The 19,234-nt window shown below is 45.0% G+C and overlaps 1 protein-coding gene across 12 annotated transcripts in view; it reads left to right on the forward strand.

Annotated features, from left to right (window-relative positions):
* Celf6 (CUGBP Elav-like family member 6) overlaps positions 1-18,955 on the forward strand; it is a 42,576-nt gene extending 23,621 nt beyond the window's left edge. For 2 of the 12 annotated variants that reach the window (XM_063246787.1, XM_063246796.1), the window contains 10 exons: positions 14,344-14,571; positions 14,669-14,748; positions 14,870-15,013; positions 15,113-15,245; positions 15,328-15,474; positions 15,637-15,699; positions 15,944-16,024; positions 16,110-16,253; positions 16,798-16,942; positions 17,651-18,955. In XM_063246787.1, the coding sequence (XP_063102857.1) occupies positions 14,344-14,571; positions 14,669-14,748; positions 14,870-15,013; positions 15,113-15,245; positions 15,328-15,474; positions 15,637-15,699; positions 15,944-16,024; positions 16,110-16,253; positions 16,798-16,925 (1,148 nt within the window). In that variant the 3' untranslated portion in view covers positions 16,926-16,942; positions 17,651-18,955. Of the gene's footprint in view, positions 1-14,343; positions 14,572-14,668; positions 14,749-14,869; positions 15,014-15,112; positions 15,246-15,327; positions 15,475-15,636; positions 15,700-15,943; positions 16,025-16,109; positions 16,254-16,797; positions 16,943-17,497 lie in introns of all 12 variants that reach the window. The other 10 variants (XM_063246793.1, XM_063246797.1, XM_063246790.1 and 7 more) reach the window with 9 other exon arrangements.
* The last annotated feature ends 279 nt before the right edge of the window (positions 18,956-19,234 follow it).

The following is a 19,234-nucleotide window of genomic DNA, read 5'->3' on the forward strand; positions in this document are numbered from 1 at the left end:
TCCATCATTTTTGAAAGATAGTTTTGGCAGGTACATCATTCTGGATTGAAAGTTGTTTTCTTTTAGAACTTGGAATACTTCTTTCCAAGCTCTCCTTGACTTGAGTGTTTGTGCTGAAAAGTCAGCTGTGATTTTGATAGACTTTCCTTTGTAGGTAAGTTGTTTCTTTTCCCTAACAGATTTTGAGATTCTATTCTTGTGTTGAATTTCTGAATTCTTTTTTTTTTTTTTTTTTTTTTGGTGGTGGTGGTATCGAGTATCAAATTCATGACCTTGCACTTGTCAGGCAGGCATTTATGCCACTGGGCTAAATCCCCAGCATTTCTGGAATTTTTAAAAAATTTTGTTTTAAAAGAGAAAAAAATCAAGAAAAATAAAACAGAATAAATCCAGTCAAAACAAAACAATGAAAGTGATACAGGACTTCAAAACAAAATAATAGGAAATCAACAATGGCTACCATAATGCTTCCTGTTATCTTCAAAATAGCTGCCCATACTAGCAGACGTAATAAAATCAACTAAAGCAAAACAGAATAAAACTAAACCAAACAGTGAAAATGATACAGGACTTCAAAACAAGATAATAGAAATTAACAAAGGCTACCATAATGTCTCTTGTTATCTTCACAATAGCTGTCCAGCTCACCAAATATAGGCCTATAAAATTAATCAATCAAGCCGGGCATGGTGGCTCACACCTGTAATCCTAGTACTTGGGAAGCTGAGGCAGGAGGATCATTGCGAGTTTGAAACCAGCCTGGGCTACAAAGTGAGCTCAAGACCAACTTGAACTGCATAGAGAGACCCTGCCTCAAAAAAGACCAAAAAAAAAAAAAAAAAAAAAAAAAAAAAAAAAAAAAAACCGAAAACCAATCAATACAAGAACTAAGTTGCTTCTTTCCTTCAGTAGTTGTCTTTTCAAAAATTTCAGGTGTGTGGTCACTAATGTCTACTACATCTATGTCTCTGAACTTGTTCTGAACTAGAGGTCTAAAATTGTGTTTTGATCCTTCATCTTGATGTTTTCCTGTGTTTCTCCAAATCAGCGCATTACTGCATCCTAGGTGCTTCTTGCATTTTCTGCCATTCCCTTGGTGCAGGGGATTGGACTAGGCACTTGGGTTCCTCTGTTCTGGGGTTCCCAGTGTGGTAGAGAGCTGTGGTTCACCAGTGCTTCCCCAGTGGGGGTGGGGCCTCAGAGTGCGGCTTCTATAAGCCAGCACTGGCTGGGTTAGCCAGATCTCTCTGGGCTGCTGGCACTTGGCCTCAGGGTGCGGCTTTTTCTCCAGACCTACATTGGGCTCACCACATCTTTTCTCACTGCCGGTGCAGAGTCTTGGGAGTTGGCTTTTTCCTATTAAGCCCACTTGTTCACCAGTTTGGTTTGGCTCTGATATTTCTTTGCTGATTTTTCATGTCTACCAATAACTGTCTTATATATGTGGGTGCTCCCATATTAGGTGAATGTACATTTATGATTGTTAAGGCATTTATGCTATCTTCAGCTTCTCATTGACCCCAATCGGTCTTATGTTTTTCATTGCTTCGTTTTGTAGCTATTGGATTGTTTTCTCATGCTCTCTTGCTATTTTTAAGATATCTTTCTTTTCATGATCACTAGCTGCAATTTCGTCTTCAAGATCTAATCCTTTCCCTTGTTTAATCTGTTGCATATAGTTTCATTGGAGGCTTTACTCTCCTGGATTTCTTTTTGTATATATTTCATGGTTTCTATTTATTTCTCTCCTGTGTTGGCCATTTTTTGTCTCTATCTTTTTCTAAGTTCATTTATTCTTTTATTTGTGTCTTCTATAATATCTTTCACTTTAAGCATCATTTCTTTTTGTACCCTAAGGATCATTTTCCTTCTATAACCTTTTCCACTTGTTTTTTCATTTCTGTTGTCATTTCAAAGAGTTCCAGTATTTGACTTCTAATTTTATCCATTCAATTGAGTTCCAGTCCTATTCTGGGTGGGCTGAAAGTCTGGGGCTGCACCCTACCTCTGCAGCTTTCTATTCTCTACCTTGTCTTTTTTAAAAATTTTGTCTTCTATGACAAAACTTCCAACTTCCAAAACTATGACCAATTTCCCATGATACATAGCTCTACCACTAGTATTGAGGCCTCTCTCAAGTAGAAAAAGAGATGGTCTTTTCTCAGGGATGTCCTCCAGCTGTAGTTGGTTCTGTATAGCTATCCCAAGAACCTACCTCCTTCTGGTACTTACAGTTCTGTGATAATGTCCATGCTGTGTCCCAGAGATGTGCTGGGTGTGAAGCTGATCTTGGCCTCTGGATGTGGGGGTTGAGACTGGGCTTCTGTCAGTGGAATTCTTCAGGGTGCAACTGCTATCCCCTCAGTACTGCTTCAGATGCTTCCACGTTATTGGCCTCACCAATTACTTTGGCCTCCTGAGTTGTGTGTGCACCGGTGTGCCTGGCTATTGTCCTGGGTCTTGGGGTTCCCGTCAGTCTTACACTCTTTCAGCCAGCCAGCCCTCTGGAGGGGTGCGGAGTGCAGACCAACAGTCTTCCAGCTGGGCCACCCTTCAGGTGTAATGGAGGGGCACAGAGTGTGGACTCACTCTCCTCCAGCTGACTCGCCCTCCAGATCGTAATCAAATTTCTGGAATTTTGACTATGATATGCCTGGCTGTAGATTTTTTTGATCATTTCTAATGGAGTCTTATATTCCTTGCTTATCTGTATGTCAAATTCTTCCCTCTAGCAGGGAAATTTTCTGCCATGATTTCTGTGAACATTTTTTAATATCATTTGTGATATCTCCTGCTTTTTCATTGACTCCAAAAAGTCTTAAGTTATTTGTCTTTGTCTCATCCAACAGAAGCTGGATTGATTTCTCATGATTCCTTGCTATTTTTGAGAAATCTTTCTTTTCCTGATCGTTAACTGAAAGCCTGTCTTCAGTATCTGAGACCCTATCTTCACTTTGGCCTACTCTACTTCAAATACTATCAGTGGAGTTTTTATTCTTCTGGATATCTGCTTGAATCTGCTTTATTGAATCCATTTCTTTCCTATGTCAAACCGATAATTTTCTTAAGCTCATCTTAAGCTGTCTATGTCTATTCTAATGTTGCTAAGCATGGTGTGCATTTTGGTAATCTCTGTAGTTATCTGAGAGATTATCTCTGATTTCATTTTTTCCAGAGCCTCATTCAGTTGCTTTGTTGTCATTTCAGAGAGACCTGGTGGGAGGCTTTTGGATTGTCCCACCTCATTGCCCCCTGGATTTGCCTTTGGTCAACTGGAGGTCTGGGGTTGCATTTCGTTTAAGTATCTTCTCATTTTCTTTTCTTTTTTTTTTTTCAGTTTAATTCCTGGGGTGATGCTTGTAAATTGGTGGGTTGCTTTATAGGTAGTATTTAATAGGTGATGACTACTTCTCTGAGATGTCTTCCAAGTGCAGCTGGGTTTTGGGTTTTGAGTCTGTTGGAAGATCTGACCCCTTCAGTTTGTTGGAGATGAGAAGCTGCTGCTCAGTTGGCCCAGTCTTTGGCACTGTGCCACAATATTTTCTGTGACCCTTAATCAGTCTCAGTCATGGGATACCAGGAGCAGCAGCACCAGCCAGTCCAGTCCTTCACACTCACTGCTCCCCACTACCACCACGTCTCTCTGCAGAGGCCTCCAGGGTCACCAGCAGTCAGCATCACGGAGAGGAGGCGCCGCAGCTGCCTCCTTCTTGAAGTTTCTCTCTTCACTGTCTCTGTGGGCTTCAGTGCATGCTTCAGATTCTTCCTGTGTCCAATGAGCCCACTTCTCTTCTTCTTGCATTCTCACAATTCTATATTCCAGTGTCTAGATGGTGACTCTCAGAGAGGCTGTTTTCTCTGCTACTTACTGCTCCAACATCTTGGTCTCTTTTTTGCTTTGTTTTTTGAGATAGGTCTTACTATGTAGTTTAGATGGGGCTTGAGCTCATTAGATTACCCAGGCTGGCCTTGAACTTGCAGCTATCCTCCTGCTTCAGCCTCCTATGTCTAGGATTATAGGCCTGGCCACCATGCCTGGCTTAGTTTTTTGTTTGTTTGGTTTGGTTTGGGTTTTTTGAGACAGGTCTCATTATTAGGTCAGGCTGGTATTGAACTGACCATGAAGCCCAGGCTGGCCTCGAACTCACAGAAGTTCACCTGGCAAAGATGAATCTTTGTTTTTTCAGTACTGGATATGGAAGCCAGGGCTTTGTGCGTGGCTAGTCCACTACCATCACAGTCAAATTTTCAGAGTTTAGCATGGCTTATTTGAGCTGAATCAGATACAGACCTAAACAACAACTGTCACATTACTTGAAAGTCGTATTTGTCTTCAGTCCTTGGACTTACTTAATTCTGTAAAGTATTTTTCCTACAAAGACCAGATAAGTTTCACAGCAGGGCTTGAGCTTGTCCTCGAATTCACCCTTTACCTCCTGAAATATGGGAAGAAGTGCTCTGTGCAGTTTGGTGTGGGGAGATCACCCCACAGTGACTGTCACAACCACATCAGGCCATGGTGGCAGGACTGACAAGCCCACTTCAGGCCACACTTCCTTTCAGGCACAGTGTGACACCTATGAAAGGAAATACACCTCCAGAAGCTAATATTATTCTTTCTTTTCTCCTCCTCCTTCTCCTTCTTTTTGTTGTTGTTGTTTTAAAATAGGTTCTTACTACTGGCCTTAAACTCACTAAGTAGCCTAGGTTGTCCTTGAACTCACAGTGAGTCTTCTGCCTCAGTTTCCCAAGTGTTTCCATTACAGGCCTATGCCGCTATCTCCGGATTGATTTTAATTTTAAGAGGTAACATACACATAAAATAAAGCATACTGCTTTAACTGTTTTTTTTTTTTATTTATTTAAAGAAAGACAAAACAGGGACTGGGGGTTTAGCTCAGCGGCATAAGCACCTGCCTTGCAAGCAGGCAATCGTGAGTTCGATCCCTGGTACCGATAAAAAGGAAAAAGACAAAAAAAAAAAAAAAAAAAAAAAAAAAGAGACAAAACAAAATAGAAAATGGGCAGAAATAGTACATACTTTCAAAGAAAAGAAATAAACAGTAACAAATCACTATTGATGTATACATATTGTCCCCCCACAAATAGTTATTCAAGATACAAAAGTGGAACAAGGGGGGAATTCAACTGGGGAGACTGCAAACAGTTCTGTTCAACTATCCAACAAAAACTAAGTAACATGGCTATCAATCGTATACACTTAGATATGTACGCATTTATCCATATCTTCATTTATGTTGAGACCTAATAAAACTTATTAGATTAAAATCCTTCTGAACAAAGATTAATAATATTGCTGGATTTCACATCATAACACTCTGGAATCAGCACTGGGTACTGCAGTACCTCTTTCTTTCCTTCAAGGTATTTGTTCATTTCATCTTGTGTCATAGATCAGTTCTTATAAACTGTTTATAGGTTTTAAGCAAGCATGAGTCTTAATATGTATTTCTATCCTTTCTATGTTAGAGGGAGAAACAGAACAAAGCAGGACAGAACTAAACATTTTCCTATAGACACATAAAACTAAAAAGACGTATAAAACTGCTGTATAAGGAGTTCTACCATGGTCACTCTGGTGTTTCTTGTTATCATCAACAGAATTGGCTATATCATCCGATAAAGTATAATTGAGTATATCAGTATGTAACAGAATTAACAGAAATACAACTTTGTAGATAGTGTAGAGCTACAAAAACAGTAATCAAATCAGAATGGGTATCAGAGTGAATCATTGTCATGTTCAGTATAGTTGTCTATAATCCTCAACTTGATACCAGCAACCTAACAGTTTAAAATCTGTCAATAATAAGCAGCAATCAAATAAGTCAGATTTAACTAAGATCAGTCATGATACAACAGTAGAAGTCATACAGGGATCCTGATTGAGTTAACAGGAAATTAAAGATGACCACTGTGCTTTGTCCTGATATCTTTGGGACAGCTTCTGTGCCCTCAGATCCAGTGCTTGTATACAAACTAGGACGGAACAAGTTCCAACCAAGCAGAGTGATGCGAGTAATAGGGGCTTTAATTTCTGATACACTATTAGCTATATCTTCTGCTGTTCTTTTTTTGAAGACTATTCCTCCCCCTTTACTCCCCCAGAATGAACTGTGTATTTTTGGGTCTTCCCAACACTCATGGTTTTGTATTGGGGGGGTGGGGCAACCTGCTATTTACCTAAGTGTTTCCAAACTTTCTCACTCCTGGGCTGGATTTCTAGTTATATTTTCATTTATTAAAGCCTGTCTGTTCAACCTATCCATAAATACTGGTCTAGTTACCCCTATTACTCTCTGGTTCCCTATCACATCCAGTTCCACTTTCTCATATTTTGGTCCATGTAACCTTCTTCAGGCTAATTATATTTCCTATAAAGAGCCTCTTGGTGGACCTTACCTCTTGATCCACTCTGCCTGCGATTCTCTCTTTTTTCCCTTAAGTTAGTGTATCTAGGCCATCTATATTAGAAATTATATCCAACCTTCTTTGCCTCATTTTTGTTGTGCTCTTTGTCTGTCATTAGTTGTCTGTCTTCTTCATTTCTCTTTCTGCTCCATTCATTGTGGCCTCTCTGCAACTGTTTCTGGAATCCTGGTACTTTTCTCTCTCTTTAGAATGTCCTGCAGTATTCTCTGTAGAGTTGGATTGGTCGTTGTGAATTCCCCCAGTTCCTCTTTATCTTGGAAGCACTTTGTTTCTCCATTAATTTCTAGGGACAGTTGTGCAGGATATATCAATCTTGGCTGGCGGTTTTATTATCTTTCAAGGCTTGGATTATTTCATCCCATGCTCTTCAAGATTTGATGGTTTGTGCCAAGAAGTCTGCTGTAATTCTGATGGGTGTTCCCTTTCAAGTGATCTGTTTCTTGTCTCTGGCAGCTTTTAATATTCTGTTCTTATATTGGATTTCGGGAATCTTGATTATTGTATGGGTGTAGTTCTGTTTTGATTGTAGGTGGCTGGAGTTCTGTATGCCTCATACATCTGAACATCTTTTAATTTCCTATGTTTGGGAAGTTTTCCTTAATTATTTCTGTGAATAGTCTTTGCAGTTCCTTTGTTTGTACCCCTGCTTCTTCATTCACATTCTTTATTCTTAAGTTATAGATCCTCTTGTCATCTTTTAGCCTTTGTATTGTTAGTGCTTGTTTCCTTGTTATTTTTAAGAAGTTTTTTCCTTTCATGTTCCCACATTACAAACCCGTCTTCCAGTTCAGATAATCTATCCTTAGTTTCTTTCAAGCTGTTATGTCAGCTTTCAATAGAGTTTTTAGTTTCCTGGTAATCTCTTTCTCTATTTTCTCTATCAAACAATTCTCCCCTTTTTTTGTTCTTCCATTCTACCATCTGTTTTTTCTTGGGAGATGTTTAGCATTTCTTTAATTATTCTATTTATATCTTGCTTTATTTGGTTAAATACTTTACTTTTGAACTCGTCTATGAGGTCCCGAAGATACCACTTTATGTGTATTGGTGCCATGCCTGATATTGCATGTTTTCTGTCCTCATTCTCCTTTGCATTAACCTTTCCTGGATCAGTGTTCTCAGGATTGGGGACTGAGGACCCTTTCTTGTTGCTCCCTCTTCTCATATTTTTTGTTCCTTCCAGCATATATAGGAGGCCCAGTTTCTTTCTTTGTTGGTTTCAGTTTGTCTAAAGCGTGCTGTCTAGGTGGTTCTGCCCACTGTAGTGTACTAGGAGGTACAGACCCTGGCAGCCTGTGTTGGACCCACCCCTCCAGGTCAACCTACTGAAGTCTTCACTGCGTTAGGATATACTGCCAGGCGCAGGGACCTGGTTTGAGCCAGCCTATTGGGCCTCAGTCCGTGGCGTCACCCAGGTCAAGTGCTGCCCACCAATCCTCCTTGAGAAGGGAATATATGACTGAAGTTACTGCAGCACCTTGTTCTGGCCAGTTGCCCAGCCCCAGAATGTCCTCTGTTGGAGCCTCTTTATCTATGGGTCTTTATTCCTCTCACTCACCACAGGTTGATTTAGGGTTCACCACCAGCTCTGCTCTCAATTCGGTTCATGGATTTCTGCTCTCAGAGCATTCGTATTTTCAGTGAGTTGAAACTAGTGGGCTATCCTGGCTGCACCGATTCACGCATGGCAGCAGCAGCGAGTTCATCTGTGAGTTCAAGCAGTGGCACCAAGACTTTAGCTGTTCCAATTGTAGCACCTGAAGTGCATTTCCAATTTGTTTCTCTCAGCTTAGTTCGTTCCTGGGTCGGCAGGGTATATCTCCCTCTGCTTAGGACTCCCCACACTGCACCATTCCTGGAATCTAAGCTGGCAATCTCAGAGAGCCTCTGTAGCTGCTGTTATCTATCCGCCATCTTTTCTTAGTCATTGCTTTTAACTGTTTTTAAGTTATGTGAGTAAATTCATTAGTAAGTGTATCCATATTGTTATACATTCAGCCTTCTGAGCTCTTTATCTGCAGAACTGAAATCTTATACCCATTAAATAGCTCCCATTTGCCTTTTCTTCCAGCCTCTGGCAATCACAATCTACTTTGTGTTTCTATGAATTTTATTTTGTTTTGCTTTGCAGGAGTGGGAATTGAATCCAGGTCTTCCCCAGTCCTTTTGATTTTTTTTCTTTTTTTCTTTTGAGACGGGGTCTCACTAAATTGCGCAGTTGGGACTGAAATTTGCAACCCTCTTGCCTAGCCTCCAAGTGCTGAGTTTACAGGTATATGCTGGCATGCCCAGCTTGTTTCTACAGTATGAGTTTTATGTTTCTAGATATCTTAGACACATGAAATTGTGTAGTATTTGTCTTTTTGTGACTATCTTATTTCACTTTGAATAACGTGTTTAAACTTCATTTTTCAAGGCTGAGTAATAGTCCTCTGAATGTACATGCTACATTTGGTTATGCTGTCTTCTGTGGGTGGATTGCTTCCACCTCTTACTAATTAGGAACAATGCTACTATGGTTGATTTCCTAGCACTGAGGAGGCTGAGGCAGAAAGATCACCATGAGTTAGAGGCCAGCCTGAGCTACACTATGAGTTCAAGGTCAGCCTAAACTACATAGCCTGTCTCAAAGACAACATCATCCAGGAATTATGGCACCAGCCTGTAATCCCAATACTCTGGGATGGTGAGGCAGGAGGATTGCCAGTTGGAAGTCAGCCTGGGATACATAGTTCAAGTCCAGATTGAAGTATACAGGTCCTGTCTCAAAAAATAAAACAACAACAACAAAACAGAGACTGAGAGGCTGAGGATATAGCTCAGTTGCACAGTACCTGCCTGGTAAGTGCAAAGTTTTGAGCTTGATTCCCAGTACCCCCCTGCTCCAAAAAAAAAGAGAATGACAAGAGGGCAAAATGTACATGGGGAGACATTGATCAAAGAGTGCAAAGTTTCTGTTAAAAATCAGTTTAATAGATAGAATAGATAGTGTTCTGTCACGTAGCATGATCACGATAGTTAACAATGATATTGTATATTTGAAATTAAAAGTTAGAGCCTGGCGTGGTGGTACATGCCTGTACCACCAGCACTCTGGAAGGCTGAGGCAGGAAGGTCATAAGTTCAGACACAGCCTGTACAACTTAGTGAGATCTTGTCCCAAAATAAAAAGAGGGCTCAAGATACATCTCAGGGCAAAGGCCCTTGATCCAATACCCAGGACTGCAAAAGATAAATATAAAGTTGAGTAGTTGAGGTGATGGTTGTGCTAATTAGCTTGAGACAATCATTCCACAATGTACTTAACATCACATTGTAGCTCATAATATATAAAATTATTTGTCTATTAGAATGGATTTTTTTGAGATAGTATCTCACTGTGCAGTTCAGGCTGGCTTTGAGCTCACGATGTAGCCCAGGCTGGGTTTTGAACTCTCAGTGATCCTTGTGCCTCCGCCTCCAGAGTGCAGGGATTACAGGCGTGAACCACCACACTTGGCTAAAATTGATTTTTTAAGGAAATGCAAAAAAAAAAAAACCCTCCACTTTTCTTCCAGTGCTTTGGGTACATATCTTGCCAAGGTACTACTGGATCACATAAGATTCAACTTTTATTTTTTAGGACCACCAAACTTTTCCAGAGAGATTGTGCTATTCTACAGTCCCACAAGTACCATACAATTCAATTTCTCTGCGTTCCCACTAGCATTTGCTGTTTTTTTTTTTTTCTGTGTTCCTAAGAATGTGATCATCCTAGGGTCAGGGATTTAGCTCAGTGGTATTAGCACTTGCCTGGCAACTGCAAGGTCATGAGTTTAATCCCCACTATTAAAAAAAAGAATGTAGTTATTCTAATAGGTGATTTCTTTTGATTTTTTTTTGTACCAGGAATCAAATTCATAAACTGGCATTTGCCAGGCAGTTGCTGTGCTATTGAGCTATATCCCCAACCTGTGATTTCTTATTATAGTATGGTGTGCATTTCCCTAGTGATTGATGTTTGACAGTATTTCATGTGCTTCTTGTTCATTTACATATTTTCTTCATAGATGTGTCTGTAAATTCAAGTCCTTTGCTTATTTTAAAATTGCACTTTGAGCTGGCCATAATGGCACACACTGATAATCCCAGCACCCGGGAGGCTGAGGCAGAAAGATTGTTGTGAGTTCAAGAGCAGCCTGGGTTACAAAGTGAGCTCAAGGCCAGCCTGAACTGCATAATGAGATGCTGTCTCAAAAAGACAAATAAAATAAAGTTGCATTTTGTTATTGTTATCATTGGTTGTAGGACTTCTTTGTATATTTTAGATAGTAACACTTTGAGATATATTATTTGAAAATATTGCCTCGATTTTCATAGATTGACTTTGTGCCCTGCTGACAATGTCTTTTTTTTTTTCTTTTGGTACCAGTAATTGAACTCAGGACCTCACACTTGCCACACAGCCGCTGTAACATTGAGCTATCTTCCCCAGCCCTGCAGGTCTCATTATTTTATCCACAGGAAGTATTTGTATTGATGTAGTCTTAATTTATCTGTTTTTACTTTTGCCACCTGTGTTTTTGGGCCTGGAGTCTGTGGCAAATCCATTGTCATGTGGTTTTCCCTTCTACTTTTTATTTTAGGAGTTCTATAATTTTCACTCTTACATTTAGGGCGCTGATCCATTTTCAAGTGACTTATTTTGTGTTTGGTGTAAAATAAAGCTCTAACTTCATTCTTCTGCACATGGATATCCACTTTTCTTACCCTGTCTGTTGAAAAGATGATCCCTCCCCCATTGGCTGGTCTCAGATCTCTTGCTGAAAGTCCCTTGGCATATTGTAAATTGCTAGGCTCTCATGTTCCCTTGGTCTGTGTATCTGTCTTCATGCTAGGACCATAGCTTTGATTACCATAGCTTTGTAGTTTTGACACAGGAAATTGTTCTTCTTCAATATTTGCTGGGTTTTTTGCGGCTCTTTGGAATTCCTTAGAAATTGTGGCAGGGGATTGGCTTTTTGAGACAGTGCCTCACTGTATATTCTAAGCTGGCCTTGAACTAACTCACTATGTAGTGCAGGCTGGCCTCAAACTCATGGCATTCCTCCTGCCTCAGCCTGTCATGTGCTGGGATTACAGATGTGTCCTACCATGCCTGGCTTCCACAGAAATTTTAGGATGGATTATTTTATTTCTGCAAAAATGTGCTGTCAAAATTTTGATAAGAATTATATTAAATCTGTGCATTCCTTTGGGGGTAGCATTGACACATTAATGATATTGTCTTCCATGAGCATAGGATGTCTTTCCATTTGTTTATGTCTTTAATTTCTTCTTGTTTAATTTCTATCAGTACCACTTTGTAGTTTTCAGTGTATAGGGTTTTCACTTCTCTTCTTGATGCTATCGTAAATGGAATTGTCTACTTAATTTCCATTTCAGATGTTTATCATTAATGTATACAAATGCAACTGATTTCTGAGTGTTGATTTTGTATCTCCCAACTCTCCTGAATTCATGCATTAATTCTGTCAGGTCTTTGTATAAAGTCCTTGGGCCAGGGATATAGCTCAGTGGCACAGCACCTGAGTGCCAGCAAAATCGAAGTCCTGATTCAATTCCTAGTACAAAAAAGAAGTTAAAAGTCCTTGAAGCTTACCATATATGGCTAGTCCTGGATATTGGCTTCTTCTCTCTGTCTCTCTCTGCATCTCTCTATCTGTCTCTGTATCTCCTCTGTCTCTCCTTCTCTCTGTCTCTCTGTCTTCCCTGGCTTCTTAAGTGGCAGTCCTCAGTGATAATCCCAGGTGGGAGAGGCTTTGCCACCAGTAGAGCTTTCTAGGGTAACACTGGCCTGAAATGTGCAGCAGTCTTTTTTTTTTTAATTTGGTACCGGGGATCAAACTCATGACCTCATGCTTGCCAGGCAGGCACTTGTGTCTGCTAAGCTAAATCTCCACCCCTCAGTGAAGCGACCTTTTCAGGCTGAGATTTTGTCTTCTTCTGTCCCCACAATCTCAGTATCCCAGCAACATGAAGATGAGTGTGCAGGGCTTAGATGAGTATGCTTGGGCACCTCAGGCAGAGATTTCTTTCTCAAATAGCATCCTTGATGTCCTTTTGGGATGAGATAAACGTGACCATTTCTGGGCTTTCAATCCTATCACTTACTGCACTGGAAATCCTAATGTTTGTGGGAAGCTGTGCAAGGGGGCTCCGTGGAGAGAGGTCTTCTGGAAGCCTAAGCCACTTGTTTTGGGTTCAAAAATACTCGGTAAGAGAACTGGGGTGCACCTCAGTCACCAACAGAAGAGCACACGTCTTCCATTCCACCGTGTAGCTTTCCAGCTATGTCTCTAACTGGTGCTGCCTTTTAGCTCCTTCCACTGAGTTTCCATTGTGATGTGAGAGGTACTGGTTTGGATCTGGACTCATCGTCTGTCTAGGGGACCATGCACCCTACTACTGCCGCCACCATGAGATGCTCCTATTCAGACATTTCTTGCCTGTCTCTTATAGCATCTGGTTCTTTACCAAACCAGTAGAATTTGATCTAAAGGAAATTGTTAACTTCATTTGGCCCATTCTTCTGCTTCACTGTCAACCAAGCTTCAGCCTATGAACCCCTCTCCCATCAGCCTTGTCTTTCTAGCACATGGGATCCAAGGACCCTTCTCTGTCTAAAAGTAAAGCAGTCTGGGATGGACACTCTGGAGTAAAGGAGTAAATTAGTCTGAGATGGGCTTACCTGGGCCCTAGGATCTTGAAAGTAAAGCCTGAAGTCGGATTCCCATGCACCCATCTCTCCTAATGGACATTGCTCCATTCATGGCAGGACCCATCAGAAGTCAGGCTTATTTTGGCACAGAGAGGAGCCAGACTTTAACATCAGGCCGGGTGGCTTTCTCTCAGGTTCCTGGCAAGTGCTGTAGAGGCCTGATTTGCTAGATATGCAGCTAATCCCCAGTGTCTGACCCCAGCCCTCCAGCGTTTTGGCAAGGGCCGTGGTCCTAGCTTCCAGTTTTCTCTGCCCCTTCCCTAGGAAGTACGGACACACTGAGGCATCAGACTTTTTGGGGGTGGTCATTTAGGTCTATGGGCAGAATTTGTTCATCCCAAGAATCCTCAGGGAGCAATCAGGGGAGGACAAAGAAATCAGAGAGGAGGAAGCTGGCAAAGGGACAGTAGCAGTGGGGAAGTAAGTACAGTGGTCAGGGGCTCAGCAAGTGTGCGAAAGATGCTCATGTTGGAGACTCAGAAACCCAAGCTTCTGTAGGCCTCGGGAAGGTACTGGTTTGGGTTTAGACTCATTGTTCTAGGGCTTAGTGTCTAGGATGAGTCAGTGAGAGAAGACAATTGTTTTCTGCACTGTGTTTTACCCAGAACCCTCCTTGATTTGAGCTTGGCTCTAGCCATCAACACTAGGCAAACTAGCAGAACTGACATACTAAGCAGGGGAACTGACAGAAGTTCTCTTCTCTGTCTCTGATGCAGTTTGAGTGCAAAGGCCTCTGTGGAACCTCTCCTTCAGTACCACTGAAATGGTCTTTTGGGACTTGACGTTTTCCAAACTCTTAACAACAGAAAAGTCAAATGTATAAAGTGCTTCTTATAGAGTTGAGGAAATAGTTCAGTGGTAGAGTGCCTGCCTACAAGCATGAGGACCTGGGTTCCATTCTTAGAACAGAAAAAGAAAAAAGGAAAGAAAAAAAAATAATGCACATAGGGGCCCCACTCACTCCAAAATATCACAATTGTCCTCCTACCCCCCACAGGAGTGGCAGGGAGGGTTTCTCCAGGCCAAGGGTTTCCTCTTGGGAATCTGAGGTGTTCCCTTCCCCTTCCTAAAGTTCCCAACCTTAGTGGCCCAGGGCCTTCTCACTTCTTTCTCCCTGCACCTCTTTCCAGTGCTAGAGTGGCCAGCTACCTTCCAAATTCCCCTGGCTACTCTTAGGAGTCTAGGAGGCGTGGCGGGCCTCAGGACATTATCCCTGACTTTGTCCCCAGAGGACCGGAAGCTGTTTGTGGGGATGCTGGGCAAGCAGCAGGGTGAGGAGGATGTCAGACGCTTGTTCCAGCCCTTCGGCCACATCGAGGAGTGCACTGTCCTGCGGAGCCCAGATGGTACCAGTAAAGGTGACCTGAGCCAGCCCCTGGGGTTTCTTGGTGACTTTCTTACTGAGTCTTTTTGGACTCTATGACCTGAGCCACCTGATCCCTCTCTCCTGCCCAGGCTGTGCCTTTGTGAAGTTTGGGAGCCAAGGAGAAGCCCAGGCGGCCATCCAGGGTCTGCATGGGAGCCGGACAATGGCGGTGAGGCACAGGCTGGGTGAGGCCAGGGGGTAGGACAGGTTCCTCTCACCATGTACATTGGCAGGGACCTGGGTCACAGCTGGATGGGTCGGGACTGTGGCTTTCCTGCTCTACCTATCAGGGTGCCTCGTCCAGCCTGGTGGTGAAGCTAGCAGACACTGACCGTGAGCGTGCTCTGCGGCGCATGCAGCAGATGGCTGGCCAGCTGGGGGCCCTGCACCCCGCACCACTGCCCCTTGGGGCCTGCGGAGCCTACACCACTGCGGTAGGTGACTGGCCCTGGGGACAGCTGGCCAGACTGGGCATCCAGGCTGGGGGGGGTACCTACAGAGACTCCCATGAACACCCCTCTTTTTCTCCCAAGATCCTCCAGCACCAGGCAGCTCTGCTGGCAGCGGCCCAAGGTCCTGGCCTTGGCCCGGTGGCAGCTGTGGCAGCCCAGATGCAGCATGTTGCAGCCTTCAGCCTGGTGGCTGCACCTCTATTGCCTGCAGCAGGTAGGGACCCTAGGATTGGGCTGTAACTGGGAGGACCCAGTGTTTTACAACCTGACTCAGCCTTCTCTTCCATTATCAACAGCCAACTCTCCACCTGGAGGTGGCCCAGGTGCCCTCTCCAGTCTCCCTGCACCCATCGGAGTCAATGGATTCAGCCCCTTGACCACCCAGACCAACGGGCAGCTGGGCTCCGACACACTGTACAATAACGGGCTCTCTCCCTATCCAGGTAGGCCACCGAAATGGAGTGGGGAGCAGGGGACTAGGAGCCGAAGGGCCCTGCTTCTGGGGAAAGGATTCCTCTGCTCTTCCTCCACTCTCCACTCCCCTAAGGCTCTCACTGGGCCCCGGCCACCTGCCTTCACCATGGGCCTGGCCCCTCTCTCCCCAGCCCAGAGCCCCGGCGTGGCTGACCCTCTGCAGCAGGCCTACGCTGGGATGCACCACTATGCAGGTTTCACTGGGCACTGCGCGGGCCTGGGGGGAGGTGAAGGGCCCCAGAAAGGAGCAAGGAGATCCTGGGGGGCTCAGGTTCTCTTCCTAGGACTCAATCTTCCCATCCTGCTCACAACTAGCACCCCAACAACCTCTCTTGTGGCAAGGGTTAGGGTGGACTGGCTTGAACTGGTGACCGGAGAGATGGGGCCCAGCTTGGGGTTGACTGTGAGGTCAGTGCCTACTCCTGACTCTGTCTCCAGCAGCCTATCCATCGGCCTATGCCCCAGTGAGCACAACTTTTCCCCAACAATCTTCAACCCTGCCCCAGCAGCAAAGAGAAGGTGAGGAATGTGGGGGTGGGGAGTCAGGGCCTGGTGGGGCTGAGCCAGGGCCCTCTCCTGAACCATTCTGCTCGTGTCCCTGCAGGCCCCGAAGGCTGTAACCTCTTCATCTATCACCTGCCTCAGGAGTTTGGGGATGCAGAACTCATACAGACCTTCCTGCCCTTTGGAGCTGTCGTCTCTGCCAAAGTCTTTGTGGATCGCGCCACCAACCAGAGCAAGTGTTTTGGTGAGCTGAGCCTAGTCCCTGGGGCTCTCCCATCCTAGCTGGGGCGAGGCTTCCCTCCAGACCCTACCCATGGCAGTGATTCTCGGAGACTGAATGTACAACACAAAGCTCAGGACATAGTAAAGGGGACATGCCTAGACCAAGAAGAAGCCTCATCTCAGGTTTCTTGGGGAAACTCAGAGATCTAGAAGGTGAGGGCTTTGGTGTTTGGCCAAATCAGGTGTTGTCTGGGCTGGGACCAGAGATACCTGCAACTCTGTGGCCAGCCTGGAAATAGTGGAGGGGACAGCCAACCTGGGCCCAGCTGACACGCTGTCCCCTTCCCACACTGTAGCTTCCTGACCTTCCAAGAATCACAACTTTGAGAATCTCCGGCGTTTTGCCCTTATGAATGCATGCCCATCTCTCTGCCCATGCCTAAACAATGGAGGGGTGTGTTTGGTGGAACTGGCCCGGAGGGCTTGGGAGATGAGTGGGTTAGAGAAAGGCGGTCCTGCCAGGCAGGGTTCTCCACTAACTTCTGTGCCCACACTCTGTCTCCCAGGGTTTGTTAGTTTTGACAATCCAACCAGTGCCCAGACTGCTATTCAGGCCATGAACGGCTTTCAAATTGGCATGAAGAGGCTCAAGGTCCAGCTAAAGAGACCTAAGGATGCCAACCGGCCTTACTGATGTGCTCTTACTGAAAGGTGAGTCTGCCCTCTCCCCCCCACCCCACCATGCCCTTCCTAGCTTTGACATGCCTGTTAGGACCCAGGAGGCCATCGACCTCTGACAAAGTCCGGGATAAAGAGAAGAGCCAGGAGCCGGGAGGAGCCTTGGATAGAGACTGTGATTCATCCTGAGGATGGAGATACATTAGACAACACTCTGGCCTCCGCAGTGCAGGAAAGACAAATGCAGCAACATTTAGCTAGTCCTGTCCCAGACAGCAACAGGTAGAGAGTCCCCAGCCATGGAGAGGGCCAGAGGAATGAGGTGCGGGCCTACTGGGGAAGGGTCTTCGGGACCATGTGTTCTGACTACATACTGAAGGTGGCAGAGAATCACTGAGGGGTGGGAATGGAAAGAGACAAGATGCAAGTCCTGGGATAATGGCAACAAGCATGAAGATGAGGGGGCATCAGTGTGCTCGAGAGGGGATCTGCAGGGCCCGGTGGGCGATGGGCAGGCAGATGCCAAGATCTAGGTTTCTGCAGGGCTGTGGGCCCCATGCAACTCTTAGTGATGTGCTGTCCCTCAAGGGCCACTTGGATCCACCTGACTTGACCCAGGATCTGGCTTTGGTGCAACAGGCTGTTTCCAGGAAGAGAGACCCAGCTGCTCGACTGAGGGACCCTGAGAGTGCAGGCTGCTTTGGTCTGGCCCTCTGGGGTGACTTTTGCCTTTCACTCAAGGGCAAACACTGAAGAGTGAGAAGAAAGCAAAGAAAAAGCACAGAAAACGCTGGAGCGGCCCTTCCTAAGGGAACAGCTGCGGACGAATGGACAGAGGCGGATCGGACCCAAGGCCTGCGCCTGGGGCTCAGCCCCCCCCATGCTGTTTCTGACCAAGCGGGTTGTTCTGCACCTGGCCTGCGGCACAGCGGCCAGGCACCAAGTGCTGACTGTGTAGGGGAGCAGCTGAGGGCTTGGGGGTGCCAAGGGCTTCCCTGCCAGGGGAGCCCAGATTTACTTCTTTCAAAATCATATCATTCCTTAGAGTTTAGGGACCAAAGGACTTACTGCTTTTTTAAAGAATATATATATATATATGTCTATATAAATTAAAGAAACAAAAAAAAAAAAACACAAGAGAAACAAAAAGTATAGAGTCTAATAAAAGCTGCCTTTAACTATATCCCTAGGAGACAGGGTGAAGGGATGCTTGCTAGCCCCGCCCAGGCAGAGGAGCCGTGGAAAGATTGTCCTGTGTCTCATTTCCTCCTAAACCATCCCCGGCCCCTTTACAGCCCAGTAAGGAATTGAGATCCAGACTCATCTCCCGGGCATGAGCAGGGTATGGAAGCAAGCAGTGAACCCACAATCCACTGCCCGAACTCAGATAGCAGCCCTAAAGAGGTGCTGGGAGGACATCAGGCCCAGGTGGCCCTCACCATCCTGAGCAGTTCCCCGGTCAGCAGGAGAGGGGACCTGCGTCTCCTCAACAGTTTTCCCGGGGGACCCTGTTTTGCCAACCCAGAAGAGGGAGAAAAAGGGAGTTTGGCTTCCTGAGACTTTTCCTTCCAGTCCAGATAGACAGAGGCCTTGCCCTTGGATGAGCAGAGACAACTCCCATGTCCCCTCCACATGAGCCAGCCCCAGTGTCCCCTTGCTCCAGGCTACCTTGTGTCTGTTAGTCCAAGTCTGTCCACCTGTAAAGTAGTTTCAAGGCACGAGTAGACTATGAGCACAGGTCAGAAGCTCAAGACTGTATATACTGCCATTGAGTTGGGGATCATTTTCACTATGTAGATGCTTCATGCAGCATTAGAGGTCCCTCTTTACCCAGGACCTGGGCGGGAAGTAGATGTTTTGCCAAAATACTTCTTCATTCCTTTTCGAGGTACATCTTTCCTCTGCAAGACTATCTCCTGCGTTCTTACCCAAGGTGGTTCTAGATGGTGAGCAGCGTTTGGCTTAGAAGTGATGTGTGCTATCTGTTCGTCCTTGTCTGTCTGTTGTATACAGTGGGTGCCATATAAAACTGATCCATGGTGGTGCTTCCTGCCTGCTTCTGTGAGATGGGCCACAATGCAGCCCAGAACACCATGCCGCACCTTGCACTCAGTCTTTCTCAGGCCTGCAGAGCCTCACACATGCTTTATTCAGGGTGGGTGGTGGGGATCGTTTCCCTCTGCTCCACAGAGATGGAGTCACCTAGTCCTGGCTGAAGATGTGCTGGGGTCCCTCCAGATGTTGCTGAGGCTGGAGGCCTCTGCCCTAACATCACTCGGACAGCCAAGGATGTGGGGCCGGGTTTGGAGGGCGCTTCCTTCATAA

The sequence above is a fragment of the Cavia porcellus genome, unplaced genomic scaffold (assembly GCF_034190915.1).
Source record: "Cavia porcellus strain 051 isolate PalLab524CR breed Dunkin Hartley unplaced genomic scaffold, mCavPor4.1 scaffold_4, whole genome shotgun sequence".
In the NCBI taxonomy this organism is placed as follows: Eukaryota; Metazoa; Chordata; class Mammalia; order Rodentia; family Caviidae; genus Cavia; species Cavia porcellus.